General features: G+C 42.5%; 2 protein-coding genes across 2 annotated transcripts in view; one reads left to right on the forward strand and one right to left on the reverse strand.

Annotated features, from left to right (window-relative positions):
* Positions 1-312: 312 nt before the first annotated feature.
* On the reverse strand, positions 313-23,356 carry TRAF6 (TNF receptor associated factor 6). Its single transcript, XM_084775936.1, has 7 exons — positions 23,182-23,356; positions 16,585-16,902; positions 13,315-13,465; positions 11,793-11,951; positions 10,419-10,490; positions 7,490-7,567; positions 313-5,917 (listed from the first exon to the last, which is right to left on the reverse strand). Exons 2-7 carry the CDS (start codon positions 16,878-16,880, stop codon positions 5,081-5,083), a joined length of 1,593 nt encoding a protein of 530 aa, XP_084632062.1. The 5' UTR covers positions 16,881-16,902; positions 23,182-23,356; the 3' UTR covers positions 313-5,080.
* A 3,131-nt stretch (positions 23,357-26,487) lies between these two features.
* The window catches only part of RAG1 (recombination activating 1), a gene marked incomplete at both ends in the record, with an annotated part of 28,778 nt that continues 27,933 nt past the window's right edge, over positions 26,488-27,332 (forward strand). The window contains 2 exons of the mRNA XM_084775193.1: positions 26,488-26,553; positions 27,171-27,285. Of these exons, the coding sequence (XP_084631319.1) occupies positions 26,488-26,553; positions 27,171-27,285 (181 nt within the window). The remainder of the gene's footprint in view (positions 26,554-27,170; positions 27,286-27,332) is intronic.

A 27,332-nucleotide genomic window follows, 5' to 3' on the forward strand; every position in this document is an offset into this window, starting at 1 on the left:
GCAAACTATCACAAATAAAACAACCTATGTGGTCAGTTAGCAGTGAAGTCTGTAGGAGGCATGGAGGTCCTTGTGCTCACAGATTAGCATTAGAGGAGCCTAGAATGTTAGCACACAGCCTTGTTCCCTCAAGGGAAGGAATACATAACCTCTCACCCACCCAGAAAGCTGGGGACAAACATTCTATCTTGAGGACCCCTGTGCAATCTGTGTGGTAAGAGACCACACCTGACCCTCCTTCAGACCCATATTAAAAGCTTGGTATTTTTTTCAGTCAGTCTATAAAACCCATCATGGAAGGTGCCACGTGTACTTTATAAAGCTTTAATATGATCATGTCCAAGTTTATTTAGCTTACTTTGTTCATCAAAGAGATTTATGTATGCTTGATTGTATACACAGGGTTGAGTTAATTATCACGAGAAAAGTGTTCACCGAACTGTACTGTGATTAAATATGCCAAAACCCAACCACTTGGGGTTAGACTCCCAAAAGTTTGAATCAACAACTACTTAGTTGCGTTGAACTGAACTCTCTTCTTGCCTCTGAGGATCATCACTCTGTGGCCACAGAGTCCCCTCACCACAATCTATCTCCAGACTCTAAATTTAGCATTTATATGCTAAACCACTCATCTTTAGTCCCCAGGGAACATAATCCTGAAATCATACATATTAGCAAAATGTGCCCCAATTATACTCTTACCCATGGAATTAACTCACATAAGAATATTCTACATAACCAGAAATTTCTAAATAAATCCTTTATGAAAAATACTCCAAAAATATACTCCTGTAGACAAAGAAATAAGATTAAAATTTACGCATAACATTCACACACATTTCAAGTTGGCATAAAGTGGAGGCTACAATTTGAATTACAACAAAATATCACACGTTTCCAAGGAGAATTTTAGACAACTCCAAGTTGTCTAATTATTTCAGGAGTGAACAGTCTTAAAGAAAAACTAGAAGTTACATTATAAGTAGCATTGCATCACAGAGCAAACCTGACCAAAAAAAAAAAAAACAAAAAACGTTTACTGCAGAGCCTAGGGGGTAGATGCCCACTAGGCTTTAAGAGTATGTGCATATTTGAGAACTGCCATAATAAAGTCCTGGGGGGTGGGGGGACGGCAGAAAAGTATGCTACCTAGAGTCCAGCCAGCTTCCCCTCTGGCTTTCATCAAGTGTTGTTACTATTGGCCAGGCCCAAGCACAGGATGCGAGGAAGCGGGGCTCAGCAGCAACCAGAAAAGGGATCTCCACCCTCTTCTGGGACCAGCACCGGAGGGAAAGGGATTTCAGGAGACAGACGGAGTTAATTCTGATTGGCAAGCCTCTATAGCAGGCTCACTCCTTCTCTGCCAGGCAGGGCTGGTTCTGCTCAGGAGACACAGGGTAGGAAGAGGAGCGCCTCTCCACATTCCACAACACTTTCAACTAGAATTGTTTCCCTGTTTTCGTTTTTTTTTTTTTTTTTATTAGCCTGAACTTTTCGGATGGGGGTGGACACAGGCAGCACTCATTAAAATAACTATGTTAATCCATTTCCAGTGACTTTAAATAAGGCCAAATGTGAGCACGTTCAGGTTGGTCACATCTAGTTTCATTTTTTTCTGGATTCTGGGAATTGGGAAGCACAAATCCATCCCACAGGCAACCACATCAATTATGAAATAAATGAGAACTATCCTGAGAATGCTGACATGTAAAAAGAGTATTTCAAGAGACAATCAAGTGACTATTGACTGTGTCCTATCGAACCCCTTAAGGCATCATGGAAACTAATCACCAAATACCCCATAAAAGTGTAATGGCATTTTATGTTAGGACAATGGGGAGCATTTGGGGCAACTCAGAAGAATAACAGAATAACAGAATAACAGAAAAAAAGAGAAAAGCATTTCAGAGTCTTAAGTTAGAGAAACCTCTCTTGTAATTAAAACATTTTCTGGTCACAAGAAAATTAAGAAAACTCTAGTAACAAACAACTTCCCGGTAAAGAGAAGATATTTTAATTGCATGCATAATTCACAAGTTTGTCTTAACTCTGATTGACCATGGCACAAATTCAACTTTATACAGTTACAGAATTGAACTGTTGGAGGTCATCCAACACCTGTCAGTTAAGATTTTGTTAGGGGCCAGGCAGTGGTGGCCCACACCTTTAATCCCAGCACTAGGGAGGCAGAGGTGGGTGGATTTCTGTGAGTTCGAGGCCAGTCTGGTCTACAAAGTGAGTCCAGGGCAGTGAAGGCTACAACAGAGGATCCCTGTCTTGAAAACCAACCAAACAAAGAAAATACAATAACAGCAAACAAAGATTTTGCTAGGGCTAAAAAGCACTACGTGCATCCTAATTCACTTTTCTTTCTTCTTTATTTTTGAATGCTGAATGGCTAGAAATGGTATTAGCCAATGGACAGTAACTGGTTACCAAACTACAACCACCATCTGGCCTATTTCTAGTAGGAAAATATTTGACTTGGAGAAAAACCTCCAATAGTAAGTTGCACATTTTTCTAAGAAAAAAACAATAAAAAAATAGCAGATGGCCAACACACTCTAGATTGTATAGTTTCTCACAGACCTACGAAGAATGTGTGGGAGGGAGGGAGGGCGGCAGTTAAGAAGTGTAGAAAGAAGCCAGTTTTCTAGGGTAAGCCTCAACTTTCAGCTGACCTTAGTAAGGCTTGGCTTTGAATGTCAGCTTATTTGATTCTGCATTCATGGCAACTAAGTATCATAAAATAACTGCTTGGCTAGAAGTCCTAAAACTGCCCAAGATGCACTTCAGCTGATGGATACGAACTGAAGCAAGCCTCCATGTTAGCAGCAGGGACAGGGACAGCCTTTAGTGAGTGTACTGTCAGTGGTGAGCTGCTAGCACTGAGCTGCTCAGCTCGGGTGCTAGAAAGATCTAGTCCAACCTGCCTTACAGTAGGAACAACATTGAGCTGGGAAATGCAAACAAAACAAAACGAAAAACCCCCTTAAGATGCTGGAGTTTAAAAAAAAAAAAAAAAAAGGAAAAACCAAGGCAGGAAATGACTGTTCTTACTACCCAATACTGACATCTTTTAAATAAAAATCTGATCAGGAAATTTTTAAATACCATTTCCTTTTTCAAAGCCAAGAGGTGGAGGGGAGTTGATATTCTGTGGTGACATTTAACTTTCTCCTGATAAAATACTTATTATATAATACTTTAAAAATTAAGAATATATACAGAAAATAAGTCCTTGAATAGCTGAGTACATCTTGAGGCATTTTCTAAATAAATACAAAAATAAGTACTACTTGCTTTTTCAAAAAACCCCACATTTATTTATTCCCTGGGAAACAACTACGGGAAGAAGGGCAATGCATGTTTCCCCAGGTAGGAGGTACTGTAAGTGCCTCAAGTCGGCTGGCAGCTGAGCTAAGGGACACATATTACCAGGAAAGCTTGTGCTAACAGTAGGAGACAAGATGTTTCCTTCACCTTTACGGGTGGAATGGAAGCAAAGAGAAAAATGAAGAGGTGAAAGTGACACTGGCAGGGGACAGGCTACAAATGAAAACCAATGTCAAGGTCTCTCAGGGTCTTCTGGAAAGCAAGGCAGATCTGAGCACTGGCCAGGGGCTCTGATCCAGCTGGACATACAAATGCCTTTCTAATTAGCAGAAACCTTAAGTAATCTCGCATAAACAACAGAAGGTGGATCCTTGGGTTTCCTATAAAGGCTCTAGTAGTTGTGGGACTCCCTGAGAACTAGATTCCACAGTACTGTACATGTACAGGCCACTAACATACACAGCAGCACAGCAGTCACCTCTCCACATCAGGACACCTGGGCATGCCCATAGAGTCCACAGGATATGCTCAGAACTATACTGAGCGGCACGCCACCACTCAAGCTGAGTGTCCATACAGCCATGACAGCCAACGCTGGTTCAGTCATCTCTCAAGAACCTACAACAATTTCCCAAGTTCTAACAAAATTTCTTTTGAGGAAATCAACTTTTATTTATTTATTATATTTCATGTACATTGGTGTTTTGCCTGCATGTATGTCTGTAGGAGTGTGTCTGATCCTATGGAACAGTTGTGAGCCATATGGGTGCTGGGAATTGAACCAAGGTCCTCTGGAAGAGCAGCCAATGCTCTTAACCACTGAGCCATTTCTCTAGCCCCTTGAAGAAATCAATTGTATTTCAACTAAGTTAAATCAAAAGGCAGTGAAGAGGGCTGAAGTTTCCTGCCTACTGTCATTGTCATCCATGAGATGCTAATGAGTTGAGTCACTTTTAATGTTTGTGCTGGTGATTTTGTGTTTGCAAACAGCAGAAGACATGCCCAGGGATGAGAAACTAGGCTGCACTGAGCAGACAGTATCACTCGATGGTGCTACCACAGTTATCACAAAGTGGAGAAGATGCTGCCAGGAGCCTCAAAATATGCGAGCAGGGGAGGAAGACTTGGTGCTCAACGGACAGTAAGTTCACACTAAATAGGTAAGGGTTAAACCAGTCCCTGGATCCTTAGTGAACAATGGGGAAGGGAGGACATGAGAACTTAAGCCTTCCAGGGATCATGGTTCAAAGCTTCTAAAATTCACAGCAATCAACTAAAATGAGAACTCCATACCAGAGCAGGACCTTTCTCCCTGACATGAGCGCAGCAGGCAGTAGTGAGTCCCACATTTAATACGGTACACACATGTCCCACAAGCCTACAGTCTTAAAGGCACCTAGTATCATTAAATGATGAGCTTCAGTACACTAACTCTGGCCTTTCTTACAGTAAAGTACATGAACAAGAAAAGCCCACGGAAATGCAGTGAAGCGATCCACTGGCAAACAGTGCACACAGGCCCTTTGAATGCTAAGTTCTGGAGACATGAGGAACACGGAGATTGTCATGAAAACTGCCTCAGAGATTTGTAACTGTAAAAAGTGGGAAGTGGTCTCACTGACGACGTCTGCTCGAGGTCTTACCCTTTCCTGTGCTTGTCTGGGTACTGCCTATTGGGCCAGGCAGGGAAAGCACAGTTTTCCCATGTGGTTCCCAGTTTTTACATGCAAGTAAATGGATGCTACACCCCTGCGTCAGTACTCCGTGGCTGGAACCCCTCCTTGCGAAGGCCACCCATGTCAAAGCGGGTGGAGACTTCACAGCGCACTAGCAACGTATCGTCCTTGACGAAGGCTCCCTGTCTTAAGGCTTCCAAGTGCATAAATGTTACGTAGCCAAAACCTTTGGGGTTCCGTGGGATTGTGGGCCGCTGAAAGGCAAGCAGCTCTGGCTTAGCATCCATGACCTCTTCGTGGTTTTGCCTTATTACTGCTTCAGACTGATCAAGAATCGTAAGGCGTATTGTGCCCTGGAAGGGCCAGGGAAGGTGGCTGTCATATTCTCCCTGCATTGTGTGGACAAAGAGGGATATATAGTTTGCGCAGCGCTGAGCCGTTGGTAACTGAAGGTGCAGGCGCATACACAGCTTGTACCCAGGTCTGCCTGTGTAGAATCCAGGGCTGTGAATGACAACAGGTTTTTCCTCTTCTTGGGATTTCAAGTGCATCCCAAAGTTGCTAATCTTCCAAATGTAAATCCCATTACACTGCTGTGCTTCCATTTCAGCAACTTTGTCCTCGAGGGTTCGAATGGTTCGTTTGAGCTCGCTTACATACATACTCTGAGTTTCCATTTTGGCAGTCAGTTCCCGGATTTGATGGTCCTGTCTTACTAGGCGACCCTCCAACTGTTTGACAGTTTCCTCATAATTCGGGTCCTCTGGACGATATCCACGGGACGGAGAGGAAGCATCACACGGCCGCAAAGCGAGGTTTACGTTATGGACAGCCTGGGCCAACAGTCTCATGTGCAGCTGGGTGTTCTCTTGCAGGTGTCGGGCCAAGTGATTCCTCTGCATCTGAAACGAAGCACAAGCCCTAAGTTGGGAGCACTCACTGAGGACGAGGAAAAGGACCTGGCTAGACAGACAAGAGGTTTGGGAAGTAGCATCACAATTTCTCAAACCTTTGTCACTTCTTTGTTGTCACCTGATCCAACGAAATAATTCCCTTATTTTACTAAAACCAACTGACACTCACTGACTCTCAGCTGTCACTCCGATACCTTTCCTTCTGTCAAACTAGGGTCTACACCCGTCCTTCTCTGCTGACTCAAAGACAACAAACACCCAGGCTCTTTCCACACGCCCCTTCTTCCTCTATTGTTCTCGCCTCAGAAACAGAATATGTTTTTGACTTTTGTTTTTGTTTTTCAAGACAGGGTTTCTGTGTGTAGCCCTGGCTGTCCTAGACTTACTTTGTAGACCAGGCTGGCCTCGAACTCACAGTGATCCACCTACCTTTGCCTCCTGAGTGCTGAGATTACAGGTATGCATGTGTGTTTTATGTTAGGGTGTACATGTGAATGCAGGTGCCACAGACCCCAGGGGATAGGGTTCCGTGCTACTGTGAGCCACCTGATGTAGGAACTCCTGAGCCATCCTCTAGGGCAGCCTTGAGCACGGGTTTCCCACCTGTTAAGATTCCTTCCACAGGAGGTAAGATGGCTCAATGGGTAACGGTGTCTGCCACCAAAGACTGACTGCCCTTTTGTCCCCAGGGATCCACATGGCAGAAGGAGAAAACTAACTCCTAGAAGCTGTCCTTGGGCCTCCAAATGCGTGCCATAGAACACGTACCCACACACATACTGATGTGCATTCATAATATGCACACAAATTAAAAAAGACAAAGATTTAATCTAAACACGTTCAGTCGTGCCTACCTAAATACTTTAGCCACTGGTAACTATCTGTGTTTAATAGCATTGATAATCATAATAATTTACATCAAGTGTTTATATAAGTGTTTTATAAATTTGTATTCTTCAGTAGATGGTAGACCTTAGTATATTTTAAAAATTCATATTCTAGAATTCAAAGAAAACTTACCTTTTTTTTTTTTAATCTTCACAAATAAATCTTTCTTTACTAAAAGTATTTCATTTGTTAAATCCCTCTAACACTTACTTTTCATACTTGCACAGATTTTTTAAATTTTCTTTCTTAGTATCGTGAGACATAGTAACATTGGAAGTAAATTTACTCTCTAATTAAAGGAAAGTTTATTTATTTTTTTTTCTCCTTTTTTTTTAAATACATTTTTATTAATTTATTCATATTACATCTCAGTTGTTAGCCCATCCCATGTATCCTCCCATTCCTCCCTTCCTCCCACTTCCCCCCTACTCCCCTCCCCTCCCCTAAGTCTGTGTCTGAGGGGGACCTCCTCCCCCTGAATATGCTCATACGGTATCAAGTCTCTCCTTGGTGACCTATTATCTTTCCTCTGAGTGCCACCAGGCATCTCCGTCCAAGGGACATGTTCAAATATGGGGCACCAGAGTTTGTGTGAAAGTTAGATCTCCTTCTCCACTCAACAGTGGAGAATGTCCATCGGCTAGTCCGGGTAGGGGTTCAAGGAAAACTTACCTTCTCATGACAGCCAAAAACACTGAATGTGCAAGGGATTGGAGCTGTTGGACAGTCTAGGTCATAATGATTAGGCATCTGAAAATCAAGAGGAAGGCTGAAAAATGTCTCTGTATATTATGCTCTAGATGATAATACATTTAAAAATAAATTTATATTACACTAAGAAAAACTTTGAATTATCCACAGCTTCTTCATAATTCTGAGAGAAATTAAGTATTAACATCTTATATCACCTCTCAATTCACTAAACTTCATTTCTTAAAATGGGTTTGTTTCTAGTGTAGGGAACTGCTGCCCTCTTGTGGCAATTTTCAAGAAAACATGCCTAACAACTACCATGGCAAATCCAAAGCTGTTCTCTCCCTCTCAGTCTCCCCCTCTCTCTTTGTGGTCTAGGGACCAGCCATACATTTATTAAAGACACTGAATAGATCCATTACTTCTCACATGACCTTTCATAAATCATCTTATTCTTAAAACTCTGGCAGTATATGGTTGAGACACAACCATCCTGGGCTGGACACAGCACCCCAGTTTCAACTCAAGCGATGGTGTGGTCACAGGACTGTCTTAGTTGATTCAAGAGAAGTGTCACCACTCAGTATAACCAACACTACTGGCCATTTGCTATTTTGCCAGAAAGGTTCAAAAGGACAGACCCCAAGCAGTCTACAGAGGCCTTTTATTGTGTGTTTATATCTCTAGAAAAAGGATCCCAGGATTTTCTCTCGTGCGCTTTTTTTTAACATTTTAAATTTTTTACATATACATTTATATTATTACACGTATATACAACAAACTACCTATAGCAAGAAGAACCATGACACAATCCTCTGTGTTCTTATCTTGCTTCTTCAGGGTCCACGATGTCCCCTGAGGTTGAGTACAATTAAGCCAAACTGATGGGATGTGACAGATTGTTCTGTCATTTTTCTAGGTCTCTGAGCCTTGTCAAGTCTAGGATTTATCATTCCACATTTGCCTGTGTGGTTCACAATGACTTTCTCAGCTCTGTGATCATCAATGATTTCAAATTTGTCAATTTAGCCATGCCTCCTTGTCATGGTCAAGGACCTGGTGTTTGCCTCTCTTCTTAGCATTGCTGATGCTCTTGAGAGCATCTGCCAAGACAGTCATGTGACCATGATGGAAAGGATAGAGGAATTTCAGTCTTTGATTTGAGGGCTCAAAGATATCTTCTTTAGGGTGAGATGCATTAAAGGAAGATCATATTTAGAAAATGGTACCAAGGTAGCCTAGTATAATGGCAGATGCCTTTAATCCCAGCACTCAAGGCAGAGGCTGGTGTATCTCCCTACCTTTGAGACCAGCTTGGTCTATACAGTGAATTCCAGGCCAACCATGGCTACACGGAGAGACCATATTTAAAAAACAAACAAACAAACAAACAAACACCCGCCTCCAAACCAAAACCAACCAACCAACCAACCAACCAACCACAGAAAAGGTACCAAGGGGCTGGACAGGTGGAGTATACTTGCTTAGCATGTGCGAACCTGGGATGTGAAGCCCCAGTACAGAAAGGAGAAAGAAAAGAAAGGAAGGAGGAAGAGCAAGAGGATGAAGGACAGAAAGACGACAAACATCTGGGAGCCAAGTGAAAGGAGAGCCTAATTTTCTCTAGAAATTGAGCCATAGTTGTTGACTGAAGTGAGGTTAATGTCACAGCAAAAATAAAAGTCCAAGTTTTCTGGTGTTTCATTTATGGTTTCTGTCTTTATTAAATTTTTTGACCTTTTATAAGCATACCATAGTTTTCTTTAAAGATTAATTGAAAACAACAAAAGGAAACCAGAGGTGTGAGATGACTTCATGAGCAAACGTTTAACACTTTCAAATGAGGATTCTTGGAAAAATACTACCTTACTAACAGGGACATGGAAACACTTAGTCAAGTGGCAGGTCCTATGTTTCTTTCTACAAGTAAGATAATCAGTGAGTTTTTTTTCACTTATAGACTTTTTTGGACACACACAGATTTAGTGACTAATATTCATCCTTTGTGGGTTAACTCCCTAAATGTCAACAGAGAGCAACTGGATGGAATTTTCCTTTCTTTATTAATAATTAAAATATAACAGTTTTCTATTGTCCCTGCTGCCTTTGATGAAGTTCACTGTGGCTGGGAGGCTACAGGCTCTGGGAGCCCTCTGCATGCCCAGCAACTGGCGCAACACAGTACTGAGCAGACGGGCTTTCTCCTATTTCCTCCTTCTCTCAGCCAGTCTCTGACAACCAGGCCCTCATTTCAATGTGTAAATATGTTCCTCTTCAAGTCTGCCTTTTCTTTAAGTTGATCTTAGAACTACTGGTTTTGGTTCAGTTTTAATTAATTTCTTTGTCTGTGCTGGGGATCAAACACAAGGTAGATTCTCTACTCCCCTGAGTTCCATCCCTAGCCAATGGAATCCTCTTGTCTTTCTTTTCCTTTTTTTTTTTTTTTTTTGGGAGAAGGGGCTCTCTATGTAGTCCTGGAACTTACTATGTAGCCAAGGCTGGCCTTGAACTCACAGAGATACATATAAACATAGGTATCATGCAAATGACTCCGGATTTTTTTTCCTGAGACAGTGTTTCTCTGTGTAGCCCTGGCTGTCCTGGATTTCGCTTTGTAGATCAGGCTGGCCTTGAGTTCACAGAGATCCACCTGCCTCTGCCTCCCGAAGTGCTGGGATTACAGGCGTGCACCACTAAGCCCAGTTATGACTTAGGAATCTTAAGCAGCTAAAAATGATAGATTTTTGTTCCTTTGAAATGTTACTTGCATTAATTTTTATAATCTTTGTACAGTAGAATGCTTAAACATATACCAATTTTTCTTTATTGATTTAAATTGTGAATTTAAAAAACCCTAGCAGTTCTTCAAGTTCTTAAGGAAATAGTGATTTGCAGAAGACAGTCCTACCTGCTCTCTGATGAGGACTGTACCACAGTATTCACAGATGACATTTGCCAAAGGACAGCTCTGATCGTGGATCTAAGTTGTATGAGAGAATTCAGAAATGAAAAAAATTAAGAAAAATTTCAGAGAGAAAATCTGAAACAGTAAAAAGACTGACTTTTATAGATAGTAATCTTTTCATCTGAACATAAGAAGGGCATTTGTTGATGCAAAGTTAAATGTGAGACATTTGCCGGTTAGTGAGGCTCAGTCTCCAGACTCCTTCAAAGAATATGGTAGCATGCAAAACAGAGTTAGAGACTTTTTTTTACCCTCAAGGCAGAGTACCCCTGATCTGCATGGGTAGCACTTGCTGATGCTGTAATTCTCCAAAGGCAACAATTTTTAGCAGCAGCATGACAATTTAATAGCAATTCTTTCCAGTAAGTTGAAGTAAACAAACAAATAGCATTAGGGCACAAGGCTTTGGTACCTAAGTTCTTAGAAGGGGAGCCCCATTTATCTAGAACACAGTAACTTTGGTTTAACTGATATGCTGAGAAATAGATAACCTTCCCTTCTTCATTTGTTTAAGTTGACAAAGGTACCAATTTGTTCCAATTATGACTGAGACTTTACATATTTATTATTAGCAAGTTAGCTGACTTTTGACTACTTTATCAACATACTAAGTAGAAAGTGCTCAATTTCCCAAAGGAACAAACTTAGAAGAATAAAAGTCTAAAGAAGTAACTACATATTAGTTATAAAAGAACATAAAATAATGTAGGTTATTTTAATTAAGAGTACAAAGGTAGGGTTTCAATGTTGCGGGACATTGATGATGTCAGAATGATAGCCTCTTTACATCTCAGCTGAATGAAAACAACTGCTCTACCGTCATGATGCTGCCAGGCACCATAATGCTTCCTTTTAAAGGTTAAGGTATGATATACATATTAAAAAGTGAGTGGAGCCAATGACGTAACACCAGAGGAACACACTTTGCTGTATTTAATGAATTCTTTCTTACAGACACAATAGCTCACATTCCTTGTGAAACAAGTCTGGATAAATCCTACACAGTAATCATACTACTTGTTTGTCTGCGATCAGATCATTCATTAAAATTCAGATGGGGAAGTAAACCTGTATATACCTTTCCTAGCAGCTTTTGTTCATTGTTTACTCTTAATAACTAATTTAAAATGCTTTTTAAGGGCAAATACAAACTCCACACTTATAAACTGTGGATGCCCTGAAACTTCATTTCTTTCTTAAAATTAGTTTTTAAAATTTGATAATATATATTCACTTTTGTAGTTATATCCTTATCTAATGCTAGCCCTTTCAAATATGTACTTAAAATGCAATTAGCAAATCTAAGTTAGCACATACCTCTTTATCTTCATATGCCATAGACACAGCACAGTTTACACAAGAAACCTGTCTCCTGGGACAATCCTCGATAATGTGTGTATTAAATTGGCACTTTTGGAAAGGATGTTGGCATTGGGGACAATTCATTAGAGCAAATTCACAATGTACTTGATGATCCTGTACAAAAAAAGACTATTAATTAGTATTTGAAAACCCTAAAAAATTTTCTAAAGATAATCTCTTTTAAAAATACAATTTTTTTTTCTTTCAGAATTAGTTTTCACTGTCAATTTGATATAACCCAAGTCACCCATTTGAAGGACTGCTCAGATCAGACTGGCCTATAGGCATGTCCACAGGGACTGTCCTGACTGTTAACTGATGTAGGAGGGCAGCCCACCGTGGGTGGCACCATTCCTTGTGCAGGTGGTCCTGGGTTGTATAAGAAAGCTAGCTGAGCAAACCATGCTTCTCCAATTCCTCCGCCTGAGTTTTAGGCCTGACTTCCTCCGTAACAGGCTATGACATGGGACTGTATGCCCAACAAACCCTTTCCTACCCTAAACTGCTTTTGGTCAGAGTGTATTATCACATCAACAGAAACCAAATTAGAACAGTGGCTAAAGGCAACATTCTCTAGCCATACACAGTATGAAGGTCTTAATGGAGTCTTCCAGATAATAATTGTGGATGTCAAGCTTTTAAAAAGAATGTGACGTCTCAAGTTTATACTTCCAGGTAGGGAAGTTTTGGAAAGAAATTATAGTTCAAGATTAACAATTTATACTATGCTAAAAGGGTCACTCCCATAAAAAAGGCTGAAGGGATGGGATGGCTCAGTGGTTAAAGTGACTGCTGCTCTTCAAGAGGACCTGAATTGGGTTCTCAGCATCCACACTGGGCTGATAACAACTCCTGTTACTCCAGGGAATCCCAAAATTCTTCTAGCCTCCATGAGTACCTGCACACACATGGTATACACTCAAACACACACACACACACACACACACACACACACACACACACACACACACACGTAAATCTTTTTTTAAAAGTAGAAAGAGCTAAATAAAAGGGATAGAGTTCAACTATGCCCTAAACATTTATTTCAAACAGAGTATTGCCCATATTTGATTTTTGGTTAAGGAAAAAAAAAGAAAGAAAGAAAGAAAGAAAGAAAGAAAGAAAGAATCAAATAGTTGATTTGTTTAATTAAAAAGAAAATTATCTATAAAGTTATGGGGTTAAAATGTAACTCTTGCAATTAAGGAGCGCTTCAACTGTTATACTGTAGGTGTCCTGATCTGAAAATCTTCTAAGAACACAGACTTATTTTATTGCTGGTACAAAGCCAAAGCAGAAAGAAAAAAAATTTTTTCTAATTTTTTACATTCAATGGTGAAAGGGTTCTGAGTATTTGGTAAGAATATGCTGTATTAGTCAATCCTGATCTGCTAGCTATAGCACGACCCAGACAACACAGCAGTCATTATGCTCTAGAGATGACACTGTGACAACAGCCAGAAAGCATCCTTGATACCTCGAGATGTCTCAGTTCCATCTTTTGCAAACAGCCTTTATTTGGGCACTTCACCATCAGGGAAAGAATCTCTCGCTTCGCGAAATTGTCAGGAAACAGTTGATTTTCCAGCAGTATTTCATTGTCGACTGGGCACTTGTGACCTGCATCCCTAAAAGAAGCAGGAAACTTAGAGTTAGTGGCCTTAACCATGCACCTTGGAAAATTAACTAGCTCTCCAAACAACAGAATGTACTATACTGCACAGCAACACCAACATGATATGCATAATGTAGAGTCCATGAATTCATTTATGAAATGAATGCGAACTAGGACCGCACTGACTATCTATTGAGAGCTAACAGGTTGTAGATTGTGGCATAGATTACATCTAGAAAATAGGCAAAACACTGAATAAAATCATAGGTTGATTGGCATAAAAATCAAGTGAAGGTTAGTTAGGGAAGAGGCGGCCATCTGGCTGGCCTGCGCTCTGATACACCTGTATAGTCTACCAGTAAGCCAGACTATGCTGCTCACAGTATTAGCACCATGCCTACAGTTTATTGGTCAGTTACAAACAAATCTTGAAGCAGTTAGCAGCACCCTTCTGAGGCTTCTGGTAAGCTTTGAAGTGAGGCCTCCCCTTGGTATTCTAGCTCCTCAGCAACAAAAGGGTGATTTTATTTGCATATCTCAGGTGAACTACTTTGGAATGTCTCAAAGAAATTTTTTTTTCCAGACAGGGTCTCACAGTATGGCTCTGGCTATCCTGGAAATAATTATATAGCCCAGGCTGGCCTCAAAATCACAGAGATCCACTTGCCTCTGCCTTTTGAGTGCTGGGATTAAAGGCATGTACCACGTTGCCCGGAATCAAATTTGTCTTAAAAGATTATATTTTTATTTTAAATTATGTGTATGTATCTGTGTGGAGGTATGTGCACATGAGTGCAGGTGCTCATGGAGGTCAGAAGTGTTGGATCCTAGGAGGAGCTGTAGTTACAGTCAGTTATGAACCGCCTGATAGGGGGCTCTGAGAACTGAACTTGTGTCCTCTGTAAGAGCAGTAAACACTCTTAACCACAGAGCCATCTCTCCTGGTATGCAGGGATGTTTCAATCTTGTCTAACAAAATATGATAATGAGGTAGGCCATAGGAGCCTTCTCCACCACTGAAACATCTCCTCCACGCTGCCTGCTGCTAGGACTGGACATGCTGTCTGGGATCAAACAGCACAGAACTAATCAAAGAGAGGCACAGAGATGATCATTATAGGGTCTATTTACGATTATATAATACACGCCAGGTGTGGGATCTCTGTGAGTTTGAGGCCAGCTTGGTCTATATAGGGAGCTCCTGGACAGCCAGCACTACACGTTTGTCTCAAAAAAAAAAAAAAAATTAGAGAATAAACCATCAGATACTTCAGACACTTTAAAGTACAGAAAGCCAGGAATAAATCTTATAAAAGAGAAAGTAAGAAACTTTTCTAAGTAAACCTAAAATCATAGTTTAGGTAATCCAAAGAAAATGAAATTAGATCCATTTTGAATTCTTGAATAATAGTGAATGAAGAAGTTATAGCAGTTCATAAGAGCATTAAAGTGATAGTATGCAGCCATTTCTAACTTCAAAGGAAATGAGAGAAAGCCTCCAATTTCCTCCTGTGGGATTTACTTTTTTTTTTTTTTTTAAACCGTAACACTGTCCTACAACTTTCAAAATACTTTACTATAAAGACTTCTAAAGATTAGCTAGCTCCCTTCCTGGATACTTGGTAAACCAGTACACATTTCTACCTGTAAGAAATCAGCATGGCTGAAAATGGTGGCACACACCTATAATCACAGCCCTCAGGGAGGCAGAGGCAGGCGGATCTCTTTGAGTTCAAGGTATACAAAGCTGGGACAGCCAGGGCTACACAGAGAACCCTGTCTTGAAAAACCAAAACCCAAAACCAAACCAAACAAAAAAAAACAAACCAAAACAAAACAAAAACCCAGAACAAAAAAACCGATAACAAAACAAAACAAAAACCCAGCATGTCACATGTGCTACCACTTTTACCTACTTATATTAAGACATGTACAGGAGGATGAGCCTTAAACACCCATCTGCTGTGTTCTAAACCAGAGGACCCAGGAGACACTATGACCTCACATGTGGGACTGAAGGCGATTCTGCTAGCATCTTGTAGACACACAGCAGGCATGCGGCTAATGGTCTAACAGGGAGAGGACATTCTGCCACAACAAAGAAGTATCTGTCCCTGAATAGCAATAGTGCCAAGGCTGGAAAACAAACACACAAACAACCTTATCCTCTATAGCTCTTATTCATTCAGTGCTAGGCAACACATTTCCCCTCAAACCAAAGAGATGTGCTTTGTTCCCTTGCAACTTAATTCAAGCTCCAGGTATGAATATGGTCTCCTTAATTTCACATTTTATTGAAAAGCTGATACAGAAATTAAAAGATAAAAATGTATAGACCACTGAGAAGCCCAGGATGGCTTTAGCCTACTCATGAATTGTTTCAGTTTGGTCCCTAATGCAGCAATGCTCAAAACAGAGCTTTGGAGAAGTGACTAGAACTCTCATGAGGGCTCTGACTAATCCAATTGTGGGTTCATAGTCTTTTGGTCAGTGTGGAGGGAATGGGACCCAGGAGGTGGGACCTAGCTGATCTGAATGAGGCCTTTTTCTCTTGTATATTAACACACTTAAAACAATTACATATAAATGCTACTATGGGGAAGGCACTGCTCCTGTAATTAGAGAAAAACAATGTAACATCTCTGTCTCAAGGAGGCAGACAAAACACATCCATTAGTACGTGTTTAAGGGCAAAAGTGCGAGGGGAAAATATAGCCTGGTCAGGAAGATCTGAAGTGCTAGAAGGCAAGCAGAGTCGGGCATCAGCAAGGCAGGACTGTGCCTGACATGTACAGTGGACAGCACGCAGAAAGGAGTGAAGGAGAGTGAATGCTTGGAGAGGCCAGACCATGAATCAGATGGCCTTTCACTCCCAGAGAACTCATCAAATATATTCTGAGCCAAGGGGGACATCAGTTGACTTGCACACAGGACCACTTTGGCTGCAGTATGAGACTGGGAGAAGGTAAGGCTAGGAGGAGGAAGGCCTGTTAGAGCTCACACCAAGCTATATATTTATGTACGGCTGTGTAAGCAGCTTTCTCTGTCCGCCTGCCCTTGAGACAGCCTGTTTCTAACACGCTCTTTGCATTTGGTGGTTACAGGGCACCGTTCTCTCTTAAAATCAAATACCTTATGGACTTGGTGATGCAGGCTTTGCAGAACCTGTGGCCACATGGTGTTTGCACCGCTTCCCGTAAAGCCATCAGGCAGATGGGGCACTCATACTTGCTTTCCAAAGGTGGGTCAAACTCCACATCGTAGCCCTGGATCTCTTCCATAAAGGAGCTGGAAAGGTTCCCCGTGGAGGCAGAGCCACTCACACTGTCATCTTTCATTGCAGCACTGCAGGAGGTGGCCATGGCAGCACAGCAGTCACTTGAGGAGTGGCTGGACCCACAGCTGTTTTCACAGTTTAACAGGCTCATAGTAGCTTTGTTACCAGTTGATCTGTAAACATAGCAAGAAGAAAACAACAAAAATGCTTTAGCATGCAAACATATAGCTCACTATACTAAGTCACCAGTTGTTCATATGTTTTAATATTATTTACAAATTAACTTTTAAAGTGTTTTGAGCTGTTCCATATGACCACCACTTCACAGTTAGTGATCTGATTCCCTCATGAATCACCTATGGGGAACACATACCAGACAGATCTTTCAAGGAGAGGTCTTGGTCTAATGCAATGACAACACAAAGTTACAAAGGACCAGTGCTCCAAACACAACGCCCTCCTCTACCACCTGTTTCCAGTGACAGAGAGCACTGTCATGCCCAGACTGCAGTGCAAATTCTTACAGTTTTGGTTGTGAGCCTAGCCTTCAATGGCTGAGCCATCCCTCCAGCTCTGAGGAGGTTCTTTATGTTATTGAAAGTCCATTAAGTATTCTGAGCTGAAGAGAAACCAGGCAGCAGGGAACCAAGTGACCACACAGCAGCCAGAGTGTGATCTGGAGCAAATAACGGGAACCATTTGTACTTTGTTTCTTCTTCTGTATCTAAAATTCCATGCAGATTTCTAAATGCTTAGTGTGTCAATTTCTATTATAGAGATAGGATGGAATTTAAGTTATGTTTGTCTCCTTCTGCTGTCAGCCAGGTCAGATGACCATGTTTCATTACTAATGACTGGAAAAACATGTGAGGTTTCTTTGCCTATGGAAAACATTGTTACTGGGAGCAGCCAAATGAGTTCAAATTCTAAACTGTTATGTTACATACACGAGATGTGAACATATAAAAACACCTTATAACACATATAACCAACTACATCTTTAGCTTAGATAATCATCATTGAGGAAAGTCCTAATGTAAACTATAGTTCTAGAAGCAGAATGCAAACCTCTAGTCAACACAGCAGACAATTACCTCCATGCGTGTCTATATGAAAACTTGGTGTGCCACTGTCTGATGGGGGACTCAGCAACAGCTATCAGAAAAGTGCTGTCCCTAACCCTGACCACCTGAGTTCGGTCCCTGGAGCCCACAAGTTGTCCCCTGACCTCCATACATGTGCCACCTACACCTCTCAGACAACAGTACACAAATGTGTTGAAAAAAACAAAAACCCTAATAATAATAACAACAATAATAATAATAAAAAGAAGGAAGTTCTCAGTTGGGCTTAATAGGGCAGGTCTGTAATCTCAACTACTAGGGAAGCTGGGGCAGAACTGCAAATTTTAAGCAAGCCTCGACAACTTAGTGAGACCTTGCTTCAGTATAGTCAGAAAAGGCTAGGAAAACAGCCTGATGGTACAGGACTTGCCAGGCATGAGGCTCTAGGTGCAATCCCCTGAACTGGAAATCATGATGGGCGCTCACAATCTTTCCACCTTTTATATGCCTCAAAGGTCAGAGCTCCTGTTCTTCCAGGGGACCCAAGGCTCATCCCTTCATCCATGTTGGGTGGCTAACAACCACCTGTAACTTGGGCTCCAGGGGATCTGGTTTTTATAAGCACCTGAACTCACATCTATGTAGATACACACACACACACACACACACACACACACACACACACAGAGAGAGAGAGAGAGAGAGAGAGAGAGAGAGAGAGAGAGAGAGAGAGAGAGATAATTAAAAATAAAATAAATCTTAACGAAAAAAACAAAAACAAAACAAAAAAACCCCCACAAACCCTAAAAGTGGTAGTGCTCTGGCTGCATGGGCAGTACTGTGGCGCAGTGCAGAGCTCAGGGCTAGGCTGGACAGTTTGCATCTAGGCCTTTCTCATCACTTGGTCAAGATTTGAGCTGAGTGAGTAATCCTGCTATGCTTCAGTTTCCTCTCTTGGGGTTAGCAACAGGTTCTATCTGAGAGCTGTACCTGGCCATCAGAACAAGTTATTCTTCCATACAGTTTTACACAGCATTGTCCTCACTTATCAGGGTGAAAACCACAGAGCTTAAAAAGGTCAACTTAGCCAAGGTCTCCAGTGAACTAACAGGGTTGGATCAAACCCCAAAGTCTCCTTGACCCCAGAACGTAGGCACCTCTGCACTATATTATCTTTATCTGTGGATAAAAACCATTTAAGTTTTAGTCCTTTTTGAGTGTGGTCTGGCCAATGACTCACCAGAGACTTCAAGCCATTTTACTTTATTTTTTATATAATTTTGAAAAGTTGAAATTATCTCCCAAAGCCTTCCCATTTTTAATGTGAACTAGGAGAGGCTCATTCTGACTGGATGACAGGAAGGAATGAGGGACAGTGATTCACAGCAGAACTAGGCATGCATGCCTCTGTACAAAGACTGAGCATAAGATCCCCCTTCCTGCCTTCACATTTGAGGACAATGACAGCTATGCCAAAATATGTATTATATCCTTTGCTATGTTCCTTCTCGTGCACAGTCTTGAACCTACATCCTTAGTCATGTTTTCTAGAAGTAGACTTGTTGGGTCAAAGGGCATGTAATTTTAAAATTTTCTGATAAATGATGTTGCTTATCCAATATTTATCAAAGGCTTTCTAGTCTTCCTTCCCAGAGCATTTACAAGAGCTCATCCTATACACCCTTGTTATACACCTTTATACACCGTGATACAGTTCAACCCTTGAATTTTTTATAGCTGTTTTGTTTTGCTTTGCTTTGTAGATTCACTTCTGAGACATTACATTTGCTACTGAGCTGCAAGCAGTGCTAGCCAGGTGACAGGCATGAAGTAAGTCAAGTCTTCCTGTCCCGCCACATGTTTAGTTTAAATTCAGCTTACCCAGCAGCCTCTATACTGCTTTCTTGTTGTCTAGTTCAAGACTTGAGTGTCATTGATTTAAAGAGATCTTTTATGAATACATGATCCTAGGAAAACATGCCTAGTAGTAACAATTCCTTAAAAGGATTTCCACTGAAGGAGTACATTGTAAGTGCCCTCCACCCCACAGAAGGGTTTCTTCCAGTAGCCCTGATTATCCTACAACTCACTATGTTGACTAAGCTGGCCTCAAACTCAAGAGATCCACCTGCCTCTGCTGGGTTTAAAGGAATGACCTGCCACACCAGGCTGTAGGTGGACTCTTAAAAACCTATACAAGCAGCTGGGCAGTGGTGGCACATACCTTTAAGTCCTAGCACTCGAGGCCGAGGCAGGAGGATTTCTCAGTTCGAGGCCAGCCTGGTCTATAGAGTGAATTCCAGGACAGCCAGGGCTACACAGAGAAATCCTGTCTCGAAAAAAACCAAACCATACGAAAACCTATACAAGCATCTTCGGACAAAGGAGTGACAAGAGCATAAGGAAGGCATAAAGGGGACTGACATGGCCACGACATTCTCGAACTCTCTCATCAGCCATGAGTGTCTGTTCAAGATCCCTCCTTGGGCACTGCAGAGGTGGCTTGGCAGTTCAGAACAAGTGCAGTTCTTCCAGAAGACTCACGTTTGGATCCCAGGATCCATGTCAGAAGGCTTACAATTGCTTATACTTCCAGCTCCAGGGGATCTGATACTTCTTCTGGCTTCTGTGGGCTACACACAACAGGCAAGTAGGCAGACAGACAGACAGACAGACAGACAGACACACACACACACACACACACACACACACACACACACCAGGGGTGTTATCATTAGAAAAAAAATCAAGCTGTTTTCACTACTTGAAAGCCTATGGAATGTGTGCGCATTTTTTTTTTTGTGTGTGTGTGTGTGTATTTAATATACTGCAATACCTTAACACTATTATAGTAACCAGACTGCAGTTTAATTAATATCAGGGAATTTAAGCTGAACCAAGTATAAGTGAGTAGCATTTAGTATTTTTATGTTTACTTCTTCTGAGGAAAGCTATTTTCACATGTTGCAATGGCATATTTATATTCCTACCTGTAATTTCCCTGCAATGAATAGCTATCTTAATTAACACTTGGAGAAGAAGGACAAGCACATTGAATCAGCTACAGAGATACGAACATAATGTGGATGTGCAGAAACACTATGCTCTGGGGATCCCCTTCATGAGCTGCTACAAAATCAGGCTCCAGACACACTAACGTAAATTAATACGCTTTGGTATAATTATTTCTTACAGTTTTTTTTTTAACTTATTTGGGTGGCTTTCCCTATGAATAGAAGTGGCAGAGTGAAATTCAAGTCATTTTTTATCTGGTGCTTCATGACTGCAATCGTTTGCCCCTAGAGAATCCAGTAAGGCTCGCTTTAATGAAATAACCATTACCAGCCGACTTCAACTCCGCAGTAAGTAAATAATGAAATTAGCCTCGCCAGAAATCATGGCTTTTATCACAGGTCTCTATCTAGGTATATATTATAATCCAAAGTAAAGGGGATAGAGGTCTCGTGGGCAGGGTAGGATGACCCACAAAACCAGATGCTAACGCTAGGTTGTGTGAAACTAAAGAAACGTGTGAGTTATGTCCTGAACGCATACATTTTAAGTCAGCTGGAGCTCATATATAAGTAAACACGTAATTCATAAGTCAAAACCACATAAAAGAAAATACTGACAAGTTACTTTTAATTCTCTACTACAAGGGGCTCACTAGGTGGGAGCCACCAGGTGGAAGGAAAGAAGTGAATTGCCCTGTGACTTCCACAGGCGAGCTTATGCAAGAAGGTGTACATACATGTACACACACACACACACACACACACACACACACACACACACACACAGGTTTATGTAAAATAGACAAAAATTCAGGCCAGTCGGTGGTGGTGTGCGCCTTTAATTGCAACACCTGGGAGGCAGAGGCAGGCAGATCTCTGTGGGTTCGAGGCCAGCTTGGTTTACTGAGTGAGTTACAGGACAGCCAGAGCTGATACACAGAGAGAAACTCTGTCTTGAAAAAACCAACCAACCAACCAACCAAACAAACAAAAACCCTCCAAAACAAAACAAAAACCAACAACAACAAAACACAAAAAACAAAAATCCAAACTTCTTTACTAACAGGAACCTTAAGAACAGGAGTCCTTAAAAATCCACTGGTAAAATGCAAAGACGTGCTGCTGCTAATGTGCTGCAATGGTTAAGAAAAGGCACAAATATTCAATTGATGTAATTTAGTTTTGAACCCAAATTCAAGGAGCTTTCCTTACTCAAGACTTACATGCTCTTCCAAAAGCCAAGGATTCTGGACAATCGTTTACACAAATCAAGTGGCCAAAACTTATTAGCAGTAGATATCAAGACAAGCAAGAAAAACAGGCTATACTTTTGAAATAGTACACACAGTGCATCTAGGTTGAAACTCAGACGACTCTTGTGGCCAACCACTGGCTCAACACTTTCCTCTAGTTACATGACTCCAAACCATCTATACCCCATCGGCACCTCAAAAAACAAACAAAAATAAAAACCCAAACAAACAAAACAAAACAAAAAAAACCCTCCTTTACCTCTGAGCATCATCAAAGAAGATACAACATGCCAGCAGCTCAAGTCACAAAGCCAACATTTCGGATGTGACAAATTGTTCTCGTTTCTAGACTTGTGTGGCAGGCTAGTCACCTGCTCGCCAAGAAACAAGCAAATCCTGTCTATCTGCGCTTTAGGTGCTTTCTGTCCACACACTAAGGCAGTCTAAGTCTCATCTGGAGTTCCCCTGAAGCCAAATACTAGGAACAGCTTTAGCAACACGGCGTCTGGAACAATCGCTAGAGTGCAGGGGAGGGGAGGAAACACTGGTGTCATCACTTTTTTTTTTTTTTTAACTTGTTACCTCTCTCGAATTTAACAGGGAACACAAAAAGTTTTCCCCTGCACTCTGGGAGTTTCAAGGGATTTTTTTTTCTTTTTCTTTTTCTTTTTAAATTTAAGATGGAAGGGACAGGAAAACACAGCAGGCGATTTCCTTTCCTGGAAGGGGAAAACACGAGAGGATGAGAGGGGCCGAGGAGTAGGATACAGTGAGGAAGAAGGGTACTGGAACGCCGGGACAGGCTCCTAGACCAGGGGCGGGTCCAGGAGGACCTGTGGGGTCCAGAGCAGCAGGAAGACCTGGGAGGACAGCGGGCGCATCCTGAATCTGTCAGACGCCAGGGACAGAGACTGCTTTGTGCCCAAACGGGGGGGGGGGGGTCCCAGGGCTACCCAGACTGGAGGAGACAGGGGGCGGAGTCCTGGACCCGAGGGAGGACGCGGGACTGGCCTCTCCGGTCGGTGGGAGGGAAGGGCCCCAGGCGACAACTCCCGGTGCCCTGGGAAGCCGGGGGCGACTCTCCCCCGCCGCTGAACTCAAGTTCAAAGTCGCTCACTCACCGCTAGCTCAACGCAGAGACGCCACAGCCGACCGGGAAGTCTCCCCCGGACGCACCGCACGGCCGACACACGCGGCGCTCCCAGAGCAAGTGGCTTCGGCGCCAAACTCCCGGCTCGAGGGCCGCAGCTACCGGGTCCGCCGACGGCCGGAGCCTTAGCCCCAGCCGCGGCCGCCGCTGCTTCCGCCTTCTCAGCTAGCCAAGAGCAGCGAGGGGAGGGGAGCTTGCCACAAGATGGAGAGGCCCTGTAGGAGAGGGCGCCCCCTGCCCGTAGTCCTCCACGCTGCAGCGGTCCACCCTGCCTCGGAAGAGTGAGTGAGTGTGTGTGTGTGTGTGTGTGTGTGTGTGTGTGTGTGTGCGCGCGCGCGTGAACAGAAAAAATTTGCTGGTGATGAGAGTATCAATAGCGTAGAGACTTCCTGTTCAAGAAGGAGAAATTTTTTCTTTGGGAGTTTTAAACCCCTTCCCTACTCCGCCCTTCTCACAAAGAAATTTTCTCAATAGGCAGAACGCTACACTAACCACGAAGTTCTTCGCTCTCATCACTGCCAGAGTCATCTCATGTGTGATACATTGTTTGAAAGTTCTGCCTTCTGCACTAGCCCATTCTCCCACACTGTCATTGGGAGAGTTACTTTTAATTCCCACTTTAAGTGGATGCAAGTTTAACTGGGTGCAAGTATCTACTAATTGTAGCAGACACACTACAATAGATGTCCAAAAGATTTTCACCCTCAATCTGAAAATTTGACTCACCTTCTCTATCTGATGAGGAAGGTATTACAGTGTCGTGTACATATCCTGAAACTAGACTGTGTGCTTTCAAAACCAGTTTTTCCCTCTTTATAAACCCTGTGACTTTAGAATAAGTTATTTAATCTATACTTGCTTCAACTCTTTCATCTCACATTGATGTTGCACATTAATAACGTTGCTAGGTAAAGCAAGTAAAGACATGTAAATAAATTATTTTGAAGTTACCTAGGAAACAATATGTGCAATAAATACCAACAATACTGCATGTCCATTTTTTTTTTTTGCTGACATTTTAACAAAATGGTTCCCCCACCCACCCACCCACCCAAGACAGGGTTTCTCTATGTTATCTTGACTGTCCTGGACTTGCTTTGTAGACCAGGCTGGCCTTGAACTCACAGTGATCCACATGCCTCTGCCTCCCAAGTGCTGGGAGTCACTACCCAGACTCAGTCCCCCCACATTAAAAACCTTTGAGACAAGGTTTCTCTATGTAACAGTACTGGCTTTGAACTCACAGATCCCCCTGCCTCTGCCTCCAGAGTTCTGGCATTAAAGGCGTGCGCCACTGTGCCTGGCTGCCTTGCAAGGAGTGCAGAGGATGAACAGCTCAGAGTACAGAAGCCAGGAAGCAGACCTAGGGGGAGGGAGGGAGGAAGGGAGGGAGAAAGGAAAGCGGGGAGGGAGAGAGGGCAAGGGGAAAAGGCCAGAGCAAGACACCGATGCCTGCTGATCTCCACGTCCTACCCTCTGCATTCAGGACCCACCTTCCAGAGACTTCCACCCACCAGTGGTTTACTGAGATTCTGACTAATGGTACCTTCACCAACCTCCTAAGCATTTGTCAACCAAATCGACAGGCAAGAGTAACCATCCCGTGCCCGGAGGCCATGAAGAAGCTTTCAGAAGGAAGAGGTGAGTCCCTGCCTGGTGTGGAGGGAAAGTCAGCGTTTTACCTGAGCAGGAACTGAGTTCTTTTATTTTAAGCCATCGAGATTGGGTAGTTGTTTTTGGAAGTGTGATCCAGCCTGGTTAGAGACAGTTTCCTTCTTAGTCTCTCTTCTGATAGGAGCGGTCAGAGCACTGGAGCTGCACTTCTGGCTCTGCTCCTCAGGGAACCTGGATCCCATGAAGTGTCTTCGTCTGCAACATTGCAGTGACGTCTACCTGGTTTTCTTCTCATAGCTGAGGTAATTTCAGACCATAGCGAAGCTGCTCTGCAGGCAGTGGAGCCAGATGTGCTGACCAGCAGGGTCCCTGACATCCGGGTTCTCTAAGATGCTGCAAGCTGAAAATACCTCATTCATTTGTCTCATATGTAAATTGAATATGTGCTAGAGTGTAGTCACCATAACATACATAGACTGAATTTTTTGTATTCTTTTTTTAAAAATGAAATGAGGAGATGCTGATGAGGTGGCTCAGTGGGTAAAGGCACTTGCCATCAAGCCTGGTGACCTGAGTTCAGGTCTCAGACCCACTTGGTGGGAGAAGAGAAAAGATTAACAAAAATTGTCCTACGATCTCTTACAGACAGGCAGGCAGGCAGGCAGGCAGGCAGACACACACAAATATGATAGAGTTTTATAGATTAAATAAGATACTCTGTCCAGTCAATAGGGTTGAGAGAATGTTTCCCAAACATTTGGAAATAAGATGTGTCCTGAAGAGTTAAATTATAAAATTAAGTTTATTCATTAGTTTAATATTGGATGTAAGTGTGAATGTCAGTGTTCTGTGTATCTTTCCCAATTGCTTTCCATCTTATATTTTAATACTTATGTTTATTTATGTGCGTTTGTGTGAGTTTTTGTGACTATACACCACATGAGTATACATATCCACAGAAACCAGAAGAGGGCATCTGATTCCCTGGCTAGGAATTCCCTGGTCACCTCATGTCAGTGTGTCAGTGTTGGGAATTGAACTTGGGTCCTTTGGATAAATAGCAAGTATTCCTAACTGAGCCAGGTCTCTCTCCAGGCAAACATCTTTCCTTATTTATTTTTTTTAAGACAGAGTCTCTTCCTAACTCTGGATTTCACTGATTGAGCTGGACTGGCTGGCATGAGAGCCCCTGGGATTTTCCTGTTTCTTTGCTGGAGTGGTGGGATTACAGATACATGCCACCGTGTCCACCTTCCCTACCCCCTCATGGATGTTGGTGGATTTGAACTCAGGTCCTCGTGTTTGCAAGTCAAGGACTTTACCCACTTATCTATCACCCTAGCCCCCTATGAGAATGTATTTAAGACCACCAAGTTAAAAAATAGCTTCTTTGAGAAGGAAAGTGTTGAACTAAAATTCTTCACATTTTCCTCCTCACGCAAAGCCATTTAAATTGAGTGGCTCATGTAGAGGAGGCAAGTACTGTGGGGCCTTAAACTGAAATGAGCTTGCTTTGTTTCCCAGCATCTGTAAAGCTGATGTGGTTGAAACTGGGAGAGGCGCTGAGAGTGGGCTCTGCAGAAACAACTTCCCCTAGCTTACAGGAAGGGTATCAGGGAGGGAGATTATATTCAGAGAACAGATACGACTGGGTCCATGCAGCATGGAGGAAAATGTGTTAACATCAGAACCTTACCCAAGTCAACAGGAAGAGAAGAAAGTGGACAAGGTAGTGTTTGATCAAATTACATAGCAAGAAAGAATGAGCCCATAGATTTAGCCATACTAGAGCCTAGAAAGAAGTCAAAGAAATTCATGCACGTTATGTTGGAAGAAGAAGGCATTAGGGATCAAAACTTTTCCCCATCTGTTTTCAATGACAGACATTTTGGAGGTAGCCTGATGTCATTAATGATTGGATGGGAAAGTAATGACCTATTGGCGGGTTTCCCCGTTGTTAACAGTGTGTCTGTAAGCCCAAAAGAGCACACCACAGAGCATTCCTCAAAAGTGGCTTTGGACTAGAGATGAGCATTCCACATACAGTAAGATATAGGGTAGCCTCTACCATTTTCCTGTCTCCCCTATAGTCACCAAAATGAGTACAAGTTCTCTGAGCAGAGGATGAGAAAAGCGATTGCGAAAGGATGAGGCAGGGTGATAAAGGGAAGATAAGAGGCGTGGACATGTGTTGGGAGGCTCCTGGGGACACTGCAGACGGTAGTCACTGGTTTTGGAGCTGAGCCTTTGGCTCAAGCAGCTGTTGTGGCTGAGAGCAGATTCCAGTCTACCAGCAGACAGAAGTTTAGTTTTAAATTACACTCTGTTTGTGTTTTGTTATTGGAGCAAAGCCGCTTGCGTCTTGATAATGTTAGCAAGGAATCAGGCCTCCTGAACTCTCACTTCCGGAAGTCCAAGGACTCATATCCGGTGATGCTTATCTTCCTGGCAGAGTCCAAAGGTAGCGCAGGGCAAAAGACAGCACTTCTGTGTGCCCGTCTGGGTATT

This window comes from Acomys minous, assembly GCF_964271855.1.
Source record: "Acomys minous genome assembly, chromosome: 3".
In the NCBI taxonomy this organism is placed as follows: Eukaryota; Metazoa; Chordata; class Mammalia; order Rodentia; family Muridae; genus Acomys; species Acomys minous.

Coding starts and splice junctions, on each gene's coding strand:
- TRAF6 (XM_084775936.1), bottom strand. CDS start 16,880: ATGAGCCTGTTAAACTGTGAAAACAGCTGTGGGTCCAGCCACTCCTCA. Junction 11,952..13,314: donor TGGAACTGAGACATCTCGAG/GTATCAAGGATG, acceptor TTTTTTGTACAG/GATCATCAAGTACATTGTGA. Junction 5,918..7,489: donor TTTTTGGCTGTCATGAGAAG/GTAAGTTTTCCT, acceptor GCTTCGTTTCAG/ATGCAGAGGAATCACTTGGC.